Here is a 23122-nt window from a genome sequence, read left to right as displayed (position 1 = left end):
TCCAACAGTGGAAAATGCATAAATATTCTCCATCTATTTTTATCGACAAGCACCTGTAATAGAACAAGTGATTAAAGTGAATGAAGTAAATATTCACCCCCTTTCTTTGAACAAATGCATGATAAATTTCCAATATAATAAACAAATAACGAAAAATTTTCAATATTACCGAATCAATAAATGCTACTGAGAGAGAGGGAAAGGATAAAAAGCGGAAGCAAAAAAAAGTGCGTGGGCGTTGAAACGAAAAGATTTCCTCTATGTATGTAAATATATATATGTGTGCATCACAAGTGCATCATCATTCCATGAACAGTGTGACGTTCTTAGAGGGGTTATAAAAGGGGGAGGTAAAATAGGCAACGACCTCTCTTGCTTTAGTGGTCATGTTGTGAACTAAACACCATCTCTTTTGCACTCGCATTGCATTGCTGTGGAAAATGGCGACGAGTTCGGAGCTGCCAGATTATACTTCCCCAACAAAACGACGGAAAATTGACGACAACAGTTATAAAGCACCATCGGACTTGGAACTCGATTTTCGAAACAACAAGCAATTGAACGATCATCAAACCGAGGATCTTGAAGGTATTTCACTTAAAATATGGACAATTGTTTTATGAAATTCTCACTAATTCAATATGGCGTCGTGAAAGGGCGGATCCGTGCATCGTGTTGGCATTTTGTTCTCCAAGTATTGTTAAGACGCCATGACAGTTTCTTGTAGTGCGTCGTTTCATTTTTTTTCTTTACTTTATTTTAAAATTTAATCCCCATTTCTTCAACAATCATAATGTTATTTAATAATTTCTTTGAGAATTTTGTTGTATTTATTTTAATTTTATTAGTTTTTTCAATTGGACACGGTTTAAGTGATATTTTTTGGGCTTTTAAATTGTTTTCACGCGGGAAAGAGGAGGGTTTTGGCTAGGCTTCGTGCAACTGCGTTCACAGATGGCACAAGTTTCACAAACAAATATGGAAATATGATTTTGACGTTTCTTGTACCGCGTGCGTTTAGCTGTCAAACTCAACAATGATATTTAAATACGTCAAAATATTGCGTAGGTCATGATTTTTATCTGTGGGAAAATAAATAAACATTTCCCTCTTTTTAAAAGTGGTTTGAGTAGGTTATGTTTTTTTTACATTTTACATCGTGTGTGGTTATGTCGAATCGAATATTTATTTTCTTGTTTAAAATTTTTACTTGTTGAATAAACGTTTAAAAATTATTTAAAAAGGCTAGAGTTTATTGAATAAATTTGTATTTTATGTAAATTACATTTGTTTTATTCTTCATCTATTACTTTTCTTAAATTTCTTATTAATCTGAATTTTTATTTAAAAATTGTAGAAACTCTAGGCTGTGATAGTGGATTCAATGACATGAGTGATGGAATAAAATCAGCTTCCGGTTCATCTGAGACAACAAATCTTTCTATAACTCCAAATCGCTCTGATTCCACAAGTGACGATACAGGCTGCACGTAAGTTTAATATAAATTTTCTTTTTCAGAGTTGCCACAGGTCAGGGAAGTCAGAGAAATAGAATTCTATTTTCTCGGACTTTCCTGACCTATGACAACCCTGAAAAAGAAAATTTATCAGGGAAAAGTCAGAGAATTTTATTAAAAGTACTGCAAAAACTTAAATTGTTAGAATTCATAAAAAAAATTCTAAATTTTGGAGTCCTTTTTGTTTACCTCATAAACTATGAAATTATCACGAATTCAAAAACAAACCCTTCAATTTTTTCTATTTCTAACAATAATTTTTTTCAAATAAATTAATTCTTTATAAGAACTATCAAAAAATTATTACTTAGAAATTATTTAATGAATAATATGACTTAAATATTTCAAAATTAATTAAATTTTAAAAGAGTTGCATTTACAATCTTCATAAATAAATCAACTTCAAAAGGCTTCAATTTGAAATTGAGGGGACGGCTTCTAAAAGGGGATACGCGTGGATTCTCTCGTTTAAGTTTTGTCCACTTGGTCAATTTTTGAAAATATTACAAATTGCAATTTGAATTACCGAAGTTTGTGGAAAATGGAAAGGCGCATCTTTTTTCTTTAAGAAATAAATTTATATCTTGTTTAGTTTAGAAAATAAGGGGTCGTCCATAAATTACGTAAGACATTTTAGGGGGAGGGGTGGGTCTGCTAAATCTTACAAACCGTAGAAAAAATGGCGCTAATGTATATAAAAAATCTTACGAAGGGGGGTGGGTGGTCAAATTTTTCAAAAAAGTGACTTACGAAATTTATTGACGGCCCCTAATGAGAAAAAACTAAATTTTTGAAAACCAAAAAATTTAAATGTTTTACGTCTTTAACTCGTCCTGGCGTTTTTGATTTTTTTATATTTTGTAATCAAACAAAAACGAACTTACAGATTAAAGGCGCACTTACAGCTAGTAGGCATCAATACAAATTTGAATTTACTGTCTCTTTCACTCTAATTGACTTTCTCTCTTACTCCAATTACTGCCTGCGCAGGCAGGCAGAGCTGTGAGTGCTCCATCAGGTTTCCTGAAACCAACTATATTTTTAAAACTTCAAAATCTTAATTAATAAAAAGTTTATTAATTTTTTCGAAATACATTGCAAAAAATGTTTTTTTTTTAACTTTCAACGCTTCGTTTATCTAGGAAATTTCAAGGTACAAAAAACTTCCAGTGAGAAAGTTTTTTATTACGATACGGACAAGTTTTCTCTAAAATTTTATTAAAATGATATGGATATTTACAAAGTTATTAATGTTTAAAGCGTATGGTGCGTCAGATTTCTTGCGCCTGGAACGCATTGAGTACCGAATTGTTCGTTTGCATGGAACATATTAAGACTATTTTAGTTTATTTATTTGTTTACTTAAAAGAAATACAATTTTTAGTAAAGTCACTGATAAATTTTTGCAATAGCAATTTAGTTAAAAACGATTAATTATTATTGAAAAGTAACCAATAATAATTAGCCAAAATCGGCTGGAAATAGTTAAAATTTACTGACATACAAATAATTAGTACACAGTTATTTTGACATAAATGTAATGTTAATTTAACTAATAAAAGTTTATTAAGAATAGTAAAAATATTATTATTTTAATTTTTGACTGGTTTTTTAATATCAAAGTAATTATTTTTCAATAATATTTAACTATGGATTATGACGATTCATCTAACTTTATATAACAGTAGCATCAGTTTATTTATTCTAACATGTATTGTACGTAAAGACATATGAAATTATTTTTTAAAAAATATTGCAGAATTATTCGCAAAATAAATTGTACAATAATTCCATATTGTATTTAATAATTGAAGTTAAAACATATTTTATTTCATTTATATCTGTATTTTGGCAAACATTTTCATACAATAGATTTTTTTTGTTATCATGTGCACTTTTCAAGGAAGTAACCCTTTTTTATATGCTATTTTTCCCAAAGTTGTCATTTGTTTTCACTCTACGAAAAAATATGGTGTCCAGATGAGTCGCGGTTGCCGCGACCGTTGACTGCAAAAAAAAGGGTTCGGTAAAACCCAATACAATTTTCCCAGGATTTCGAGATTTTTTTATGACAATTAAGGAAATCGATATCTTTCTCCAAACGGACAGGAGTTTTTTAATAATTATTTTAAAAACATTAAATGTAGTAAACCAGATCATTTTGACTAAGAGTGGAAACCTTGAACTAAATGGAACAAGAAACTTAAAAATAAGAAATATTATTTTAGTTGACTTTTGTACATATAACAAAATAAAATATTTTTTTAAAAATAAATTTCAATAAATTTTATTATATATATTGACAAAAAATTTTTAACGCGTTGCAAACTAACAATTTGGGACTCAATGCGTTCCAGGCGCGAGAAATCTGACGTACCATACGCTTTAAACATTAACAACTTTGTAAATATCCATATCATTTTAATAAAATTTTAGAGAAAACTTGTCCGTATCGTAATAAAAAACTTTCTCACTGGAAGTTTTTTGTACCTTGAAATTTCCTAGATAAACGAAGCGTTGAAAGTTAAAAAAAACATTTTTTGCAATGTATTTCGAAAAAATTAATAAACTTTTTATTAATTAAGATTTTGAACTTTTAAAAATATAGTTGGTTTCAGCAAACCTTAATCTGTGAGTTTGTTTTTGTTTGATTACAAAATATGAAAAATCAAAAACACCAGCACGAGTTAAAGACGTAAAACATTTAAATTTTTTGGTTTTTAAAAATTTAGTTTTTTCTCATTATTTTATAAACTAAAAAAGATATTAATTTATTTCTGAAAGAAAAAAGATGCGCATTTTCATTGTGTTTAAATTTATGTCATTGAATTTTAAAATTGAAAATGTTTCAAAATCACACTATTGGTCAATACTTATACGTGAGAATCCACGCGTATCCCTTTTTAGAAGCCGTCCCCTCAATTTTAAATTAATTTAATTAAAAACTTTAAAGAACTTAGATTTTTGAAAAATGTTAATAATTCAAATTCTTCTAAAATTAGTTAACTTTTTTAATATATATTTAATTAATTATTAAAAATAATGGATTTATAGAAGAATTTTAGTTAAAAACAGTAAAAAAAAATTTATTTTTGCAGAAGTTAAAATGATTTCAGAAATTCAATTATTTTCAATTAAGTAAAAAATTCTTCATAGAAATTCAAGCATTTTCAAAAATTAATAAAAATTCTCTTAAAAAAATCAATTATCTCTATAAATAATAAAGTTCTTCTCCAAAATTCAATTATTTTCAAAAATTTTCCTCAATTCAATAATTTTGATTGTCTACTATTTTAATAAAATTTTTCGTAAGAATTCAATTATTTAAAAAAAATTTAATAAAATTCTAGGCCAACATTTAATTATTTTCTTAAATAAAATTTTCACAGGAATTCAATATTATTTACAAATTTTTTCGCAATAATTCAATTATTTTCATAAATAATAAAATTTTTTACAGGAATTCAATTATTTTCCTAAGTAGTAAAATGAATGTTTAGGAATTCAATTATTTTCATAAATAATAAATCTGTTCACAGAATTTTAATTATTTTCAATACAGTTTTAATCGAATAAAAATGTAATTATTCTTAAAAATTTATTAAAATTCGTCCAAAGAATTTAATTATTTAAAAATTTTTTATAAGAATTCAATTTTAAGAAACATTCAATGAATTATTTATTTTTGTATTTAAATAATTGAATTCTAGTAGAATTTTGAAAAGGTTTCAAATTAAAAGCTTTGAAAATTTGAATTTTTCATACTTTTAACTAACAATTCTGTAGAATTAATTATTTTTTTAAATAGTTTAATTGAATTTTTTTAAAAATTATTTGAAGTTTTTATTTTCATATATATATATATATATATATATATATATATATATATATATATATATATATATATATATATATATATATATATATGAAAATAAAGAACTTCCGAATAATCGAAATTTTGTAAAATTGAATTGTAAACAAATGGATTTGAAAAAATTCTCAAAAAACTTCTTCAAAAATTATTAAAAATAATTGATTTAAAGAATTTTATTTAAAAATTGTAGAAAATAATAGTTGAATATTAAATTTTTGTGGCAACCCTGTTTTAAATAAAAGTGAAAAAGAAAATTAAAAATGAATTTTTTCTTTCAGACTTGATACGGATGAAAAGGACGAAGTGTCCTCAACGGTGTCTTATCTTTCGGATCTGTCCGGACTCTCCGATCTTTCTGGTGAAGGTGAAAATAATCATCACTGGTTATTAGAAGTCAGTGGAAGTGCATCCACTTGGGTTCAAAAGCAAATACTAATGGGGACAGATCCAAGGGAACTTATTCAACATGTCTTCATGGAGTCAACTCCTATTCCAGATCAAGTTGACGATCTCACCTTGTGGAAGGTGCGTTAAAATCCATTCCTACATATATATATTTTTTATTCCCCTTCAATATTAATTTTGACTTACATTCATAAAAATACAGATAATTGTGAACATGATGTCGGAACCGCCAAGAAGACAGAAATTAAGACACATTAACACCATATCGGACGTGGTTAGATTGATAAGTACGAGTAAAAAAATTGTAGTATTAACCGGAGCTGGCGTCAGTGTTAGTTGCGGAATTCCTGATTTTAGAAGTAAGGACGGCATTTACTCTCGATTAGCGCAGGATTTTCCCGATTTACCCGATCCACAAGTAAGTAAACCTATTAATTAACTCCGTTTATTTTGAAAAGTATTATAAAAATAAATAACATTCTTTTTTCAGGCTATGTTCGACATCAATTATTTCGCACAAGATCCAAGGCCGTTTTTCAAATTTGCACGTGAAATTTATCCCGGTCAATTTAAACCAAGTCCGTGTCATAGATTTATTAAAATGTTGGAAAAACAGAAGAAATTGCTAAGAAACTATTCACAAAATATCGATACTTTAGAGCAAGTTGCTGGAATTGAAAATGTTATCGAGTGTCACGGTAAAAAAATTTATTGAATTAATTTTTTTAAAAATAAAGTTTAATAACATAAAATTCATATATTTCATTATTAATGTAATATTATTATTTAGGTTCTTTTGCAACAGCGTCGTGCACTCGTTGTAAATATCAAGTGAAAGCTGACGATATCAGGGCTGATATTTTCGCACAGAAGATACCAATTTGTCCGAAATGCAAGGAAAAATCATTGCCATCAATGAATGAAGCTAATCTAAACGAATCCTATAGAGGTGATTGAAAAATACAATTTTTTTTCGTCTTGCTTTTTAATTTCAATATAAAGATGGACTTTGATTGATTCTACTATTTATTCTCCTTCGAGTAGTAAATATTGCAAATTCATTGGCAGTTTAGAGAAAATTTATCATCTATTGGAATGAAAATTGGCTAAGTTGACAAAAATGATCAACTTAAACTAATAAAAATTATAAAGTGAAACAGGTAAAACGAGTATATCTAATTTTCATTCAGTCCATCGATTTTCAACTTCTTTAATAAGCACATAATTCTCAAAAAACAGTTTTTTGTAATTACAGGGTTGCTACCCATCTGGGAAATATTTATTTAACGGAAAAACTGGATGTTCCGAATAATTTTATAATTGATGATATTCAAAAATAAATGTATTACAAACACTTTTTTTTGTACATCTAATTATTTTTAGAATTAATTAAAATATTCTTTAGGGTCAGAGAGTTCTCTCTGGAAATGAGGGAAAAATAAAATGAAAATTTATGGCAACCCTGAACAAGCCCATAATTTTCAAAAAACAGTTTTCTTGTTATTAACATCGTTTTCTTTTTGGTGTAGAAATAAATTGCGTTTGTTTTCGTTGAAAATTTATATCCAAAGAAATTGGAATGGAATTTAAATTGATTATGTTTTCAGATTTAGTGTCGCAGGGTATCATGAAACCGGATATCGTATTTTTTGGTGAAGGTCTTCCGGACGCTTTTCACGACGCCATGTCCAAGGACAAGGACGAATGTGATCTCTTAATTGTAATTGGCTCGTCGCTCAAAGTTCGGCCGGTTGCATTAATTCCGTCTTCGATTTCATCCCACGTTCCTCAAATTCTCATTAATAGAGAATCGCTTCCGCATTTGAAGTTTGATATCGAACTTCTTGGAGATGGAGACGTCATTATCAACCTCCTGTGTCATCTGTGAGTACTTATAAAACTATTAACTATTAATTTTATTATAATTATTATTTTTAATTCGAGAATCTTGTTGCAGATTGGAAGGTCCTTTCAAAGATGTTTGCTGTCAAGAAAAAGTCCCCCAAGAAGTGAAACAATTATTACCGGTTCAATTAAGTTCATACGATTCGTGGGAACAAAGTCAGGATACAATAACAAATCCTGAATTTTCACAAGACATGAGTAAAACTGAAGAGAAATCACAAAACATCTCCTCAGAGAGTCAGGACAGTTTTATCATGAATACAACGTCAAAGCGAATAAATACGGATATTTGTATTTCACCATTTCATGCCGGTCATATGGAGAATACAGAAGGTAGTTTTCAATTATTGGGCGAGAGTCCAAAGAGACGTTTGGGAAACTCAAGCGTTGAAAGTAGTCCAAAGCGGATACGTTACGATAATGAATCGACGGAATTCATTTCACCGAGTTCAATTGGCAAAAAATCGCCGGGACACGTTGTACCTGATGAGACAACGATTAAAGAAACAGAAGAGAATTATTCATCAACCGAGGAATGTCACGTTGTTCCACGTGGTGAGAATTCAATAGACTCTGGTAAAGAGGAGAGTTCGACAGAAAGTAATAAAAATGATTTCACCGAATGTGACAGTGGTTCGGATACAATTGGTCTTAAACCAAGACATGCATCAATTGATTCGGCTATGGATTCTGGTTTGGGCGATAGTTGTAATAGTAACGATTGCACTGATCGAAATCAAGATGAGTCGAAGGTACATGAAGTCGACAGACATTGTTGGCAATCGAAGACAAGGGAGAGTCTGGCGACACGTTTGCCTGGTGAGTTATTTTAATCATTCTTCTTTTTTTAATGCAAAGAATTTTATCTAATTATTCATTTTTTTCCGTAGAAAATTCCTATTTTCAACTGGCACCCGGAAGATATATTTTCCAAGGAGCTGAAGTTTACGCCAACTTTGAAGATTATGATCGTTGCTCGATATCAGCCAATTCGGAAAGTTCGGACAGCGATAGTGATTCTTCATCGGACGACGAAGAAGTAGCTTGTGAGTAGAAGCAATCGATTTATATTTGAAGATCCTATTTCCAAAAAGAATTACCTACGTTCTTCAAAAATCGATTGTCTTAGGTGTAGACGACAATCTCTGACTTCGCAGACAGCGACGCAGAAAATCGAGTCATTTTCTGGTCTGGTAATTCAACCAGAAATGACCAAGATATATTTTTCATTAAGCGTTTAATTAAAATTGAACATATCGGCGATATAAAAAAACGCGTTAATTTCATTCGTAACTTTTTCTTCAGAAAAAAGTATCGAGAAAAAGAAGGAAAAAGATTTGAATAATTTCACAAATCACTTTGGAAATAAAGGAAAAATATTTTTCACTTTATTTTCAAGCTTGAAATTATTTATTACTAAATATTTAATTATTACTTAGTAATAAATAGACTATTAAATGAATTTATTTTCGAGTGACGAGCAAGTATTATCACAGACAACAATATTTGATCAAAAAATCAATTCATTATTTAATATTTCTTTTTATTTATCAATTAAAAATAAATATTAAATTTTTTTCGAAACTAAAAAATGTTTCTTTTATGGTCTGTGATAAATTGCGATTAGATCTCCACTCTTCCATTTTCTAATTCATAGAAACTTATTTATGTACGAAAAAAAGAAAAACTTGTAAATATGACATTTTGCTAAACTATCATTTTCATTAAGAATTTAAGAGAGAGACTAAGAAAATAGATATTTAAGAAATCATAAGTTTCCTTTAAGAACTTTTTGTAAATATAGCGTAATGAAAAGTGCAGTAAGTTTTAATAAAATTTAGTCTTTTAAAACTATATTAAAATAGAACTGAAATTGACAACAATATATTAGTGCACTAGTAGATAGCATAATATTTTCTCGCGTTATTAAATTAACGCGATTGTGTTAAAAGAATGCTTTAAAAAAAACATGAGCACTTAGTTAGAAATTCGTAAAGTGTGCGAGAAAACTTCTTTTTTTCTTTTTAATCACGAGAGTAAGTATTTTGAGCTTTTTTAAAAAAGCAAATTATTCTCTTTGGAAAGGATAAATTATTATTGTAAATTTTAAAGAAGGAAAAAAGAAAAAAAATTATCATTTAAGTTCAAATTTGAGATCTCATTGTTTTTGGTAAAATTGAAGTCTGAGTTTTTTTTCTCTTTTTTTTGTGGCGAAAGAATAGGATTTTTTTTATAGGCAAAGTTTTCGTTATTAAGGGTAATAAATTATGGATGAAAATTGTCACGTTACCATCTGTTTCGGATGATTTGGGGCAAACAATTTTTTATTTTATCGAATGTTTTGTTTTTAACATACTGAAGATTATTTTTCTTTTAAAAAACACTAATTTTTATTTTAAAAATTATATTTTATTTTCATTTCATTAATTACCCTATTTTTAAATTAAAATTAATTTTAAAATATTTTTGGAAAGAATTTTAAATTCGAAAAATTGAGTTTTAATGTTTTTTATCGCTATTTATGAATTATGATATTCATAAAATTGAATATTTATGAAATATTTTTTTACCTTTTTCGAATGTTAAGGAATTTTATATGAAATTGTTTATAAAATTCAGTTTAAATTAAATCGACTTATGGACAATAAACAATTGGTAGTCTTGACAATTTTAATCTTATATTGTAATAATTATTTTTAGTATGAAAGTTCTATCAAACTTTCGCAAATGTTACTCTCTTGGAAATAACATTTAAAATATCGATAATAAATTAGTTTAATAATTTGGAGATGAGTTTCGTTTTTAGGTGCATTAAGTTCGACTTTGTTACATTGGAGCACGGGCGAATGTACAAAGCAATGTCGAATAATTATTTCACATTGCGCGTTATTTTTATACAAAAAGAAAGAAAGGGAATTTAGTGTTAGCTACTTGAAACAATTATAAATTAGTAAAAAATGCAACAATCTTGCGGGAATTGTCGTAAAATTAGAAGAAAGAAATGTAAAAACAAAAAAATTTTTGTACATATTTTTCAAATTCAAAACATTCTTCTTTTTTCTTAAAACTGAATTTTTGTTTCACTTTTATTATTTTTTATATTCTGTATAAATTTTACAAAAATTAAAATTATTGGCATTACTTTCTTCTTCTTTTAATCTATTTATCACAAAATTGTTGCTCTAGATTATTTATACATAATGTAAGAAACAAATCGGTTGTGTGCAAAAAAAGAAGTTAATTATTAATTAAAAGAAACATCAAATAATATCAATTATAGGCTTTACTGTATCGATTCGCTGTATTATCATCATAATTATTATGAAAAGGAAAGTTTTTTCGAAATTTCAAAGTAACCTTTCACGAGATTATTAGATTTAAATATATACACGGAGAGAAAAAACAAGGCTTTTCCCCATGAAAAAATATGCATTTAACGCGTGAAAATTATCACAGTAAAAATGCAGGACGCTCACGGGTTTTCCCGGTGAGATTCTTGCAACGAGCTAAGGCCAATAGGGGCTAAGGCGTAGCCAAACCGCTAAACGCAAGAAATTCATCAGGAAATCGGGTGCAACTGCTACCTGAAAAAGGCATGAATTGAAGTCACAGGGAAAAGCCTTGTTTTTTCTCTCCGTGTAGAAATATAGAAAAAAAATTATATTATTACTAGTGATAAAAGTTTTTTAGTGTAAATTACTGCACAAAGTTTAATTATGATTTCGCACCATCGTGAAAGAAAAATTAATTTGAATTGATAGATTATATGTATATATAATATATAAATATTATGTAGTAGAAAATAGTACGATTGATATATGATTGTAGTCTCTTGTTCACTTCGTCCAATATTGTTTCTGATTATTCACGAGTAGAAGAATTTAATGAATTTTCGCATTTTTTTCGTTTTTTTAACTAAAAAGAACAAGATTTTAAGTATTGCTTTGTACAAAAAAAGGCTTTTATTTATCATCGATTTTTGAGACAGAAATATTTAGCACTGTGCATCGTTGTTCTCATTCTTACTTTAACTTTATATTTATTTATTTGAAGCTTGTTAATAAAAAGTTAGTTTTAATGTGATAACTCTTGTTCTCTCTTTATAAGCGTCTTTTTACATACGAAAGTTATTTTTCCTCGAGTAAAATAAAAATTTAAAAATTATAAGAATTTTTATTATAAACAAAATAATATCTTTAATTTTATCAGCGAATAAAATTATGTTTGTAAAAAGTTACAATAGACAAGAGAGAAATGGAATTATGTGTATTGTTAATTTGAACATTTATACTAACTTTTTTGGCAGTACTGACTTTCCGTTTTTTTTAAATAAGTACTTGTATATATTTATTATTTTTAATTTGTAAAATAATTGTAAATTTTGTCACTCTTTCTTGACAGATCGTTGCATTTTATTGTCTTTTTTGGTAATTATGAAAATTAAAATTAACTTCAAACTTAATTAAGATCTCGTTTAACAAGAGACAGTAACAATATTTACATTAAGAGTTTTGAATTTTTTATAATTTGTTATTTAATACAATAGATGTTATAAAAATGTTCTCTTTATATTATAAATGTTGTATAAGAATATTCTGTTTCTTTGGTATTACTAACGTATAAGTTTTTTCTCGTAAATTAAACAATTTTATATAATATAATTCTTGTGTTTTATTTCACTGACCATTGAAGACGCTTTTTCTGTTTATAAATACTTTTATATATTTATTTTATTTCTCTCTATATAAATAAAATATTTTATTAAAGTAAATTATTAATAAATAAATCTACAATAAGAAAAATTATATTTTTCATTAAAGTGAAAATGTATAAAAAATAAAATAATTTAAAAAATATTTTTCATTTAATAATTGAATTTTTAAAGGAACTTTCTCAAAAGTTATTAAAAATATTTTAATTATAGAAGAATTTCAGTTAAAAATTGTAGAAAATAATTGAATTAAAATTTTGAAAATAATTTTAGATAAAACCCGTTTATGTTCAAATAAATAAATTAATTAAGGAGGAATGGTATACCTAATCGGGCCAAAAGTTTGTGACATTTAGGGAAATTTGTATTTTTTTAATTAAGCTATATATAGCACTTTTTCTTATTGAAATCATAAAAGTAGACATCAATGAATATTAAAAAGTATATATTAAATAAGGAAAATATAATAAATTAATGAAATTAATTTTTTTTATAAGAGCAGAAAATAATTTTTGTTACTGTCTTTACGAATTTAAAACCTAAGAAAATAAAAATTACTGAAATTTTCTAAAAATTATTTTCGGATTTATCGAGTATTCCATTGCAAACTTTGAAAAAATGCTATTATTACGTATATATGTGTCTTATTATGCTGTAATATTAATCTAATTTTATTATATAAAAGCAAATCATTTCCCAAAATATCAAAAGATTCTGAATGTTTTGAATTTCTATACCATTCCTCCTTAATTAAAGTACATATTCTTATAAATGATTGAATTTCAATGAAATTTTTTAAAATCTTAATTCCACTGGAAAAATAATAATAATGATTAAATATTTATTTTAAAAAAATAAAATCAAATTTTTGTGGCAATCCTGAATAATAATAATTAATTATAAATATTAAAGATTTTTTTTAATTTTAAATTTCGTGCTTTTTTATTCGATAACTTTCGAGTGTTTCGAGTATTTACGACTGTTACGACCCTAAAACAAAATGTCGACCACTGATAAACATCAGGAAAATTTTTTTTTATAATATAATAATAATATTGTTTTGAAAGTTTTTAAATAAATAGTAATGAAATCTTAGTTGTCTATTTATAAATGCGATTATTAATTGTCACATCTGAAGAAAAACGTTGTGAATAAAGTTTGTTTTTATAAATGAAATAACTATATTAATTCCGCAATTCCGAATCTTTAGAATACATGGAAGATATATTTTTAAAAATATAATTAAGGAAAAACAACTAATCTATCTTAATACAGATACCAGATATGAAAGAAAAATGAAATCAATAATTTATTATTAACACAGTGTTTATGAAATTAAAGGAAATGAAGGAAATTTGTTGAAGTTTTTGAGGTTAGATTAGCACACACATATAGCAGACGACGCCTCCTGTCATGATATGGATTTACTTTCGAAAAGCTTTCTGCACGTTTAAAAAGGAGTAGGCGTTTCATAAAAACCCAAGTAAATGCTGTCTTTTAGCTCAGACGACGACTAGTCAACCAACAAGTGATACGTGTCATTTTCATTGTTTATTTTCCGACTGAGAAAAAGTGATATAAATTTCGTCAGCAAACATGTGTGGTAAGGAAAATATTATTTCTATAATTTATGTAAATAAATCATTTTTGCACTTTATCTTTTCTTTTCTTCAAAATGAAGAAAAAAATTGTCATTCACATATGATGATAGTTAATAATTTGTAAATAAATAATTGGGTGAATGTTTATTTTTTATTGTGCAGTACACATTGTTAATAACAGTTTACATTGATCTTTAGTGGAGATATTATTTTTATTCAAAAGCAAACAATCCATATGTCTCCTGTACTTTGCATTTTTGTTTATATTTACTATCTTTAGATAATTGTTGACATTTATTTCCTGGTTGACTAATTATCTTTCAATGATGACTATTTTGTCAAAGAATTAAAATTGTAAATTATTTATCCCGCTAGCGGTATACAAGTAATCACAGTAGGTTATTTAGCCCGCTAGCGGGATAAGTAAGGATTTTAGGCTATTTATCCCGCTAATTTAAAAAAATAATAAATATAAAGTATTTACTTGCCTAGATACATGGTAAAAATTGTTAAGTATATTAAATATTAATTATTTCATTTTAGGAAATGATAGATAATAAATTAATAATAAATGTTATATTCTATTATTAAATATTATATTATATTTATTTAGATATAAAATCTATCAAAGTATTTATAAAATTTTATAAAAATGCAACTTATGAAAATTTAAATATAATCTATATTCTAAGTTTAATTTGTTTTATGAAATATAAGAAATTGAATATAATATAATTAAAAAAATTTGATAAATGTCAATTTAGTTTTTGTATAATTTTTGATAAACAGACTTTGGCCGTTTATATAAATAAATATAACTCATTAAGCACGATTTAAATTGTAAATTTTGGAGTGAATTTTTTTATAATAAAAGTTTCAAACAAATTAAAAATTTTATTAACAAACAATTTTTAATTACCTTTTGTTTTTCTTTATAAAAAATGAAATTGTTACTTCAAAAGCATTATTAAATTTTTAATTAGCAATGCTGACTATTAAATAATTAAAAAATTTGTTAATCAGGGAAAATCTAAAATTAGTCAGGAAAAGTTAGGGAATTCTGAAAATGAAATTTTGCAGCCATCCTATTACCTATTATTAATTTTATAATTTTTGATATTAAAAAAAACGACTACTTAAGGGGGAAGGAGCTTAAAAAAATAATAAAAAATAGTAGATACAAAAAATTATTTAAATAAAAAAATCGGATTATTTTGAGTTTTTAAAAAAAATTATGATATTTTTTCCTGATTATATTATATTCAATTTCTTATATTTCATAAAACAAATTAAACTTAGAATATAGATTATATTTAAATTTTCATAAGTTGCATTTTTATAAAATTTTATAAATACTTTGATAGATTTTATATCTAAATAAATATAATATAATATTTAATAATAGAATATAACATTTATTATTAATTTATTATCTATCATTTCCTAAAATGAAATAATTAATATTTAATATACTTAACAATTTTTACCATGTATCTAGGCAAGTAAATACTTTATATTTATTATTTTTTTAAATTAGCGGGATAAATAGCCTAAAATCCTTACTTATCCCGCTAGCGGGCTAAATAACCTACTGTGATTACTTGTATCCCGCTAGCGGGATAAATAATTTACTGTCACTATTCATCCCGCTAGCGGGCTAAATACACAGCGTTTATTTAAAACTATTATATTTAAAATATATATTACTGTTGATTATAATTAATTAATTCGTATATTTCATTGTGAATTCTATTCTTATTTTTCAAAAATTGTGTATTATTTGAACTTAAAAGAAATTGTTAATTTACTTTTCTAATTCATTTTTGAATTTCGATCTAGTTTCATTGCATTTGACTTTCTATATTTGATTTTTGTATATTAAATAATTTGTATATTATAGACAGTGATTGTGGTAATCTTGTTATATCATTCAATCTATTTTAATATTTTAATTTGGTCCCTTCTTAATTTTTTTAAATTTATTCCAAATTATTGAATAATTAATTTCTGATTAGAATTTTATTTTGAGTTTTCGTTTAAATAGAAATCTCGTCTTTTTTATACCTACTTTAGAATAACATTTTTTTCTCGTTATTAAATTACTCCTTTATTATAATATATCACGAAGGGAGAATTTATATTAAATTTTATAAAAGTATTTTACAAATTAGGGAAAAGTGCATCAAAGACAAATTTTGATATAAAAAATACTAAACTTTAAAAAACTTATCTAAAAATTTAGTATAATTTTATCAAGTATCAAGAATATAAATTAAATTTTAATATAACTTTTTTAAATTTCACACAAGTTTTTTTAAAGTTTAGTATTTTTTATATCAAAATTTTGCTTTGTTGCACTGTTTCCCTAATTTGTAAAATACTTTTACAAAATTCAATATATTTATATTCTCTCTCCGTGTATTAGCTACAATGACTCAAATTTAGAGAGTAGACAAAATAGTAGGTAGTGATTTCAAAAGTGTACGATTTCTCTATATCATAAATAATAAGTTAATCATATTTGGAAAAAAAATAATGAAGAAATTCATTATCAATATGAATTTGAATAAAAAATTTTGAATATGAACCTTCTTATTAATGTGAAAACAAGAACCTATGTTATGAAATTGTGAAAGTATTACGCAAGGATCGTTTTTCTTTAATGCACTTTTTTTAAAATTCAATACATAAGAATTACCATTAAAGAACTAGCGACTCTCTTTGTTAATCATAAAAATTAGAAATTTTTAAATGTCAAAAATATTTCCAAATTTTAATTTTTAATCTAAAGATAAATATTTCGTTACAGTTTTTAAATTCTATTTTTTGAAAGGATTTAAAAAGATTCAAAATGAAGGGAAAATTATTCCTTAAAAAAGAGTTTAATTTGGAATTGGTTATTGGGAGTTAAAAATAATTTTAATTATAATTTTTTATGTTTATTGCTTTATAGAGAATTCCTATGCGCAGTAATAACGTTTTATTGAAGCTGTCAGGTGATAATTACATGTATGAATTTGCAAGGGGGATAAAGAGGAGATAAAAAAATATTAAAGGATTTTGCTTAAAATAAGAATTGAAAGAGAATGTGGGTTGAAAGGTGTGTCTTTGGGCAACGACCTACACTAAGTCTTGAAAGATAGGACAGGCTTTTATTTAGCAGTGTCCTATCGTTGTGAAATACTGATATTTTCATCGACTTCAAATTCAAGTGAAAGTTATCCTTATGTACACTCGTGGCACACGCAGAATTCGAGACCGTTATTGCCACGGGCATTCCTAACATTTAACACCCGTAAGAAAGTCTTGCACTTCGAGCGATTATAAATTTCATGAGACACTATTAATAAATAAATTTATTCATATCTTATGTAATACCACATTATGAAAATTCGATTTCTGTTTGGTGAAAAAAATTTAATTTTGTAATTAGCAATTTTACTGGAAACAAAAGAGTTACTAATTCTCAAAGATTTTATCTTTTATCATTTTTATTTTTATCTTCTATATTAATAATAATAATCGTATTCTTGTCATTTGATCGCATTTTGAATTTAGTTATTTATTTGTCTGCTTTTTGTTTCCATTTTTTCGTTAATTTGTTTTAATGTTTTGATTTTTTAAATTAATGGAATTCTAATTTAATGTTTTGAAGATTAAAAAATAGCAAACGTTAATTAAACCAAATTGTTTCGAATTAAAAATATTCTTTTTATATTTTATAATTTTTATTGTCAAATAATTGAATTCTTATAAAGTGATTTATTCGAATTTTTCAAAATAATTAAATTTCTTGCTAAAAATTTAATTAAACTATTTAACCTCCCTACGGTTTGTCCCGAGTTAACTCGGGGTAAATTGACTGTGCCAAAACGGTTAACCCCGAGTATACTCGGGGTAACTACATATTTTATAACTCGTCAACAATACATCGGAATTACATGATCTAAAGTGGAGATTGAAGCCAATGCTCTAAGCTTTTCAAAAATATTTATTAACAATGATAAAAAATTTTTTTATCAAAGTTACATAACTTTAAATGTTAGTTAAACAAGCAAGTTTTTTAATAAGTGGATAATGTGCATTTAATCAAAAAGTTTATGAAATCAGCTTATGAAAATCATTACTCGGGGAGTTTTCGGTTCAAAATTCAAAATAGCAGATCCAATATGGCGGATATTAAAAAAAAAATTTTTGATTAAAAATATAAAATTTTCGAAAAAGGTCTCCCATATGTGATTTGTCATTTTGAATTTTCAGAAATGGACACCGAATTCGTAATCAGCGACCCCAAAAACTATTAAAGCATGTTGAGATATAAAATTTTCTATGCAGGGTAAATTGAACCATTTTGGTACCGATTTCTGCAATTTAATTAAACCGTAGGAGGGTTAAAATTAAGTTGATTCTTACGAGAAATTTAATTAAGATAATATTACAAATATTTAAATTCTTACAAAGAAATTTATCAAAATTTTTTAAATAATTGAATTTCTGCGAAGAATGTTATAATTTTAACATTTTTTTTAAATAATTGAATTCTTTTGAAGATTTTGATTAAATTTTTAAAATTGCTTTAAAAATAATTTAAATTTTTGTGATGAGTTTTATTATTCAATAAAATAATTTAATTTCTAAAAATAATTGAATTGCTGAGGATAATTTTTTAATTTTTTTTTTTTAAGTTATTGAATTCTTGTGAAGAAGTTTATAAAAATCATTTTAAACTTTCTGCGCAGAATGTTATAATTAACATTTTTTCAAATAATTGAATTCTTTCGAAAAATTTTATTACAATTTTTTTAAATAATTAAATTCTTTCGTGAATTGTTTTTTATTATAAAAATAATTTAAATTTGAGTATGAATTCTTATAAAGAATTTTACCAAAATTTTATTGTTTAGGAAAAGAATAAAATTTTTTCAAGAAATTTTATTTGAATGTTTAAAAATTTGGAATTCTATCAAGAAATGTGAAATTGTATTGAAAATAATTTAATTTTTGCCAAGAATTTTATTTAAATTTTTGAAAATAATTAAAGTGTTTAAAAAAATTTTCGAATTTTTGATACATATATGTATATTTAAAATTTCGATTAGTAAATAATTAATAGTTGAAATAGTATAGAAATCTTTTATTTCCGGAAATAAAGAAGAAGACCATGACATTGTAACCGTTTTACTCTAATAGACAGGTTCTTTACTCATAAAGTAGACGTGACTCGAAGTGCATCACGATGTTATTGTACGTGATTGGAAATTACTTTATAGAAGCATTTGTAAAATAATTTTTGTTTGTTTGTTTGTAAATTTTTACCTGTGCGATAATTGTCAACAATGGTAAAATTAATACATATTTATTATGATTAGGTAGTAATTTTATTAAAATTATTAATATTCAGAAATTAATAGATATCGAAGAAATTAATATTAAAAAATTAATATCAAAGAAATAAATATTAAAAAAATTAATATCAAAAAAATTATTATTAAGAAAAATATTCAAACATTTAAATTAAAAGTTTATTAATTTTAATAGAAAAAAAGCATTAAAAATACAAAAAAGAAATTTTTTAATTTGCGAAAATGCTACGAACTGTCAAATAAAAAAATTAATTTGATCGAAAATATTTCTTTTCATTACATTGGAATCGTGTCCTTCAGTAAATAATTCCGTTATACTCTCGTAACTATAGAAGAAGATTGAAAAACCAATATTTCAAAAAAAATTTCTTAGTCATCCAAAGATAGTGAATTTTATTTATAAACAATAAAATAATACAGAATTGTTTTCTTTTTCTTACTCTTGTTTCTCGTTATTTTTTTTAGTTTCAAAAATTTGTTTTGTAAGAAACAAATGAGAAAGAAAATTTTAGATTAATCAAAAAAGGGATTTATTGCATTTTTAAAGACCAAGAAGTGGTATTATAAATTTATCGACGTTTTATCGCTAGAAAATTTTCTTTATAAAATCAACTAATCAGTCTTTTAGTCACCTTATGGAAGTGTTTTGAAAATTTATTTTCATAATGTAGAAAAAAATTTCATAATATGGGTGGTTGGTATTTCGAAAATTAATTTTTAGAATTACTTTTCAGTCATATAAAAAAGTGAAATTTTGAAATATTTTATCGGTATATAGAAATTTTCATTGCGTTGATATTTGAACTCAAAGATGAAAAATGATTTATTGTAATATGCGTTTATTTTGGGGAAAAATTTGTTACCTTTCTATCCGATGACTAAGTATAATTAAATTGATGAACATTCATTTGTGTTTAAACCTTGTATTATATGGAAAAAGTGAGAGGACAAACGAAAGTGAGATACTCGAGTGAAACTGAAAGTCTTCAAATGTCATAAGAAGTCTTTTATTTACCATACTGGTGCAACTTGAGTTTTATTTTTTCTATATCAATTTTACAGGACCTTGTTTATTTCTTTTTAATTTACTTATTTTATTCAGAGTTAACGATAACATTTTTTTAAAAATTCAAAATAACATCTTTTTTAAAACTTCATATCTAAAAATTTCTTTTTCGCTTAAATCAGGGTTGCCACAGGTCAGGAAATTCAGGGAAATCAGGGAAAAGTCAGGAATTTTATTAAAAGTGCTGGAAAAAATTTAATTTTTAGAATTCATAAGTAAATTCTGAATTTTTGTGTTTTTTATTTGCCTCATAAAGTATAAAATTACGACGAATTCTAATAAAAAACCTTTAATTTTTTCTATTTCTGACAATAATTTCTTTTTAAATTTTGAATAAATTTAATTAGAAATTTTAAAGAACTCAGATTTTGAAAATTTTTAATAATTCAAAGTCTTCTGAAATTAGTTAAATTTTTTTAATATATATATTTAATTAATTGTTAAAAATAATGGATTTATAGAAGAATTTTAGTTTAAAAAAATTATTTAAAATCACAAATTTTCAGAAAATTCTTGGCAAAATTCTAATAAACTTTTATCAATAATAAAATTCTCCGAAATTAAATTATTTTCAAAAATTTTAATAAAATTCTTGGCAAAAATTAAATTATTTTCAATACAATTATTTAAAATTTCTTAATACAATTCCCAATTCTTAAACATTTTAATAAAATTCCTTAAAAGAATTCAATTATTTTTCTCATTTTTTCTAAATAATAAATTTCTTCCCAGGAATTCAATTATTTTGAAAAATTTTAATAAAATTCTTGTCAAAATTTCAATTAATTTTAAAAATTTTCCTCAATTTAATGATTTTCAATATCCAATTTTCAAATTATCTATGATTTTTGGTAGATATATGAGTACACTTTTTCCCCCTACAATATGTTTAAAAAAAAATTTAATTTTTGAAGTAATCAGGTGTTGAAGTTTTGGGTCATTTTATTTTTATTTTATTGTTACTTTGAAACAAATAAAGATAGTTAAGAGAATTTTTTTAAATTAAAGCTTAAAGTCTATACTTTAAAGATGAAATAAAGCGATTACTAAAAAATGAAAATTTGCAATTGTTATTAACAATTCTTTTAAACAATTGCAAATTGAAGAATGTTATCAATGTTTTTGAAAGATTAAATTACCATGTATTGATGCGCAAAACTCCAAGGATTAATTTAAAAAAAAAGAAAAATCAGTAACCTCCAATATTATAGAAATTATGTAAATTTTTCTGACAAAATGCAGGTGAAAATCGACTCGTGTTCCCGGAAAAAGATAAAATTAGAAACAAATAAATAAGATCTTCTTTTGTTTTGTTAGAAACTTCACGCTTTCAAGCAGATTTTCAAGATCAGTACATGGTAATTTAATCTCTCAAAAACATTGAGAACATTCTTCAATTTGCAATTTTTTAAATGTAAATTTTCAGTTTTTACTAATCGCTTTATTTCATCTTTAAAGTATAGACTTTAAGCTTTAATTTTAAAAAAATTCTCTTAATTATCTTTATTTGTTTCAAACTAATAATAAAATGAAATTAAAATGACCCAAAACTTCAACACCTGATTACTTCAAAAATAAAATTTTTTTTTGAAAAATATTGTAGGGGGAAAAAGTGTACCCATATAACTACCAAAAATCATAGATAATTTGTTAATCAATCGTTTACGTCCGAGAAATAGTAATTATAGTAAAGGTATCTATAGTAAATCCTTTACTATAGATAATTTGAAAATTGGAGACAAAAATTTTTCAAGTGGCCGGCTTCACTTATTTTGGCTCAGAGGAAAACAAAAAAAAATTTTGTAGCAATCCTATAAACTTTTAGACCTGCAGATTATAAATAAGGTAAATTAGATAATAAATTGAATTAGGAAATAAAAGGATGTTTTAATGATTTATTTAATTAATTTTAATTGTACGGTAAATTAACTAATGTTTGAATTTTATTAAAAAATAGCCTGATTGACGGCAATATAGGAAGCAATGAAACTATCAAAAATATGTAATGCCGATTGTAAAGGAGATAATGCGGCTTAACAAGAAAATCCTCATTAGATAACAAATAATAATTCCGAATTTTTTGTTTTATTTTCATAACTTTTTACTTTTTGAATGATAAGGTGTTAATTTCGATCTTTTTCAATTTGAGTCATTCTTGAAATACATTTCAATTCAGATTTTTAGAAAATAATTCTCATTACAACCAGGCATTTTTCGCGAAATTATTTATAATTTATAATTTAAAGGAAAATGTTTTTATTTTACCTTTTTTCTTTGTTAAAAAATTTATAACTTATTTAATTGATTTTTTATTAATATTTGCTCTTTTTGAATTGTTTTCAGGAATTTTCGCATATTTGAACTACTTGACTCCAAAAAGCCGAAGAGAGATTCTTGAACTTTTAGTTGGTGGTCTGAAGAGACTCGAATACCGAGGATATGATTCAGCAGGTAAAATTGCTTTTTAACAATATAGATTATTATAATACAGTGTCAAACCATTTTATTTCGACTAATGTATTTTTGACTTTTATAAAGAAAAACTTTAATTCTTTAGGAGAATTTTGTTTTTTCTAAATCATCGTGTATTTTGTCATCTCTATGTGTAAAAATATTCTTTCAAAGTATTTAAGTTTTTTGTTTACAAAAAAATAATACATTAGGCGAAATATAATGGTTT

At 25.0% G+C, this 23122-nt stretch overlaps 2 protein-coding genes across 8 annotated transcripts in view; both read left to right on the top strand.

Annotated features, from left to right (window-relative positions):
* Positions 1-286: 286 nt before the first annotated feature.
* On the top strand, positions 287-10091 carry LOC122510546 (NAD-dependent protein deacetylase sirtuin-1). The gene is made up of 9 exons (XM_043625297.1): positions 287-588; positions 1358-1490; positions 5670-5916; positions 5999-6214; positions 6287-6494; positions 6587-6745; positions 7404-7680; positions 7754-8520; positions 8592-10091. The coding sequence occupies exons 1-9, from the start codon at positions 441-443 to the stop codon at positions 8753-8755; spliced, it is 2319 nt and encodes a 772-aa protein (XP_043481232.1). The 5' UTR covers positions 287-440; the 3' UTR covers positions 8756-10091.
* A 3337-nt stretch (positions 10092-13428) lies between these two features.
* The window catches only part of LOC122510553 (glutamine--fructose-6-phosphate aminotransferase [isomerizing] 2), a 51855-nt gene continuing 42161 nt past the window's right edge, over positions 13429-23122 (top strand). For 4 of the 7 annotated variants that reach the window (XM_043625309.1, XM_043625308.1, XM_043625306.1 and 1 more), the window contains exons 1-2: positions 13430-14015; positions 22786-22893. In XM_043625309.1, the coding sequence (XP_043481244.1) occupies positions 14009-14015; positions 22786-22893 (115 nt within the window). In that variant the 5' untranslated portion in view covers positions 13430-14008. Of the gene's footprint in view, positions 14016-22785; positions 22894-23122 lie in introns of all 7 variants that reach the window. The other 3 variants (XM_043625307.1, XM_043625305.1, XM_043625311.1) reach the window with 2 other exon arrangements.

This window comes from Leptopilina heterotoma, unplaced genomic scaffold, assembly GCF_015476425.1.
Source record: "Leptopilina heterotoma isolate Lh14 unplaced genomic scaffold, ASM1547642v1 Lhet_70, whole genome shotgun sequence".
Taxonomy (NCBI): Eukaryota; Metazoa; Arthropoda; class Insecta; order Hymenoptera; family Figitidae; genus Leptopilina; species Leptopilina heterotoma.
Note: the sequence above shows the minus strand (reverse complement) of the source record. Positions and strands in the feature narration are given on the sequence as shown.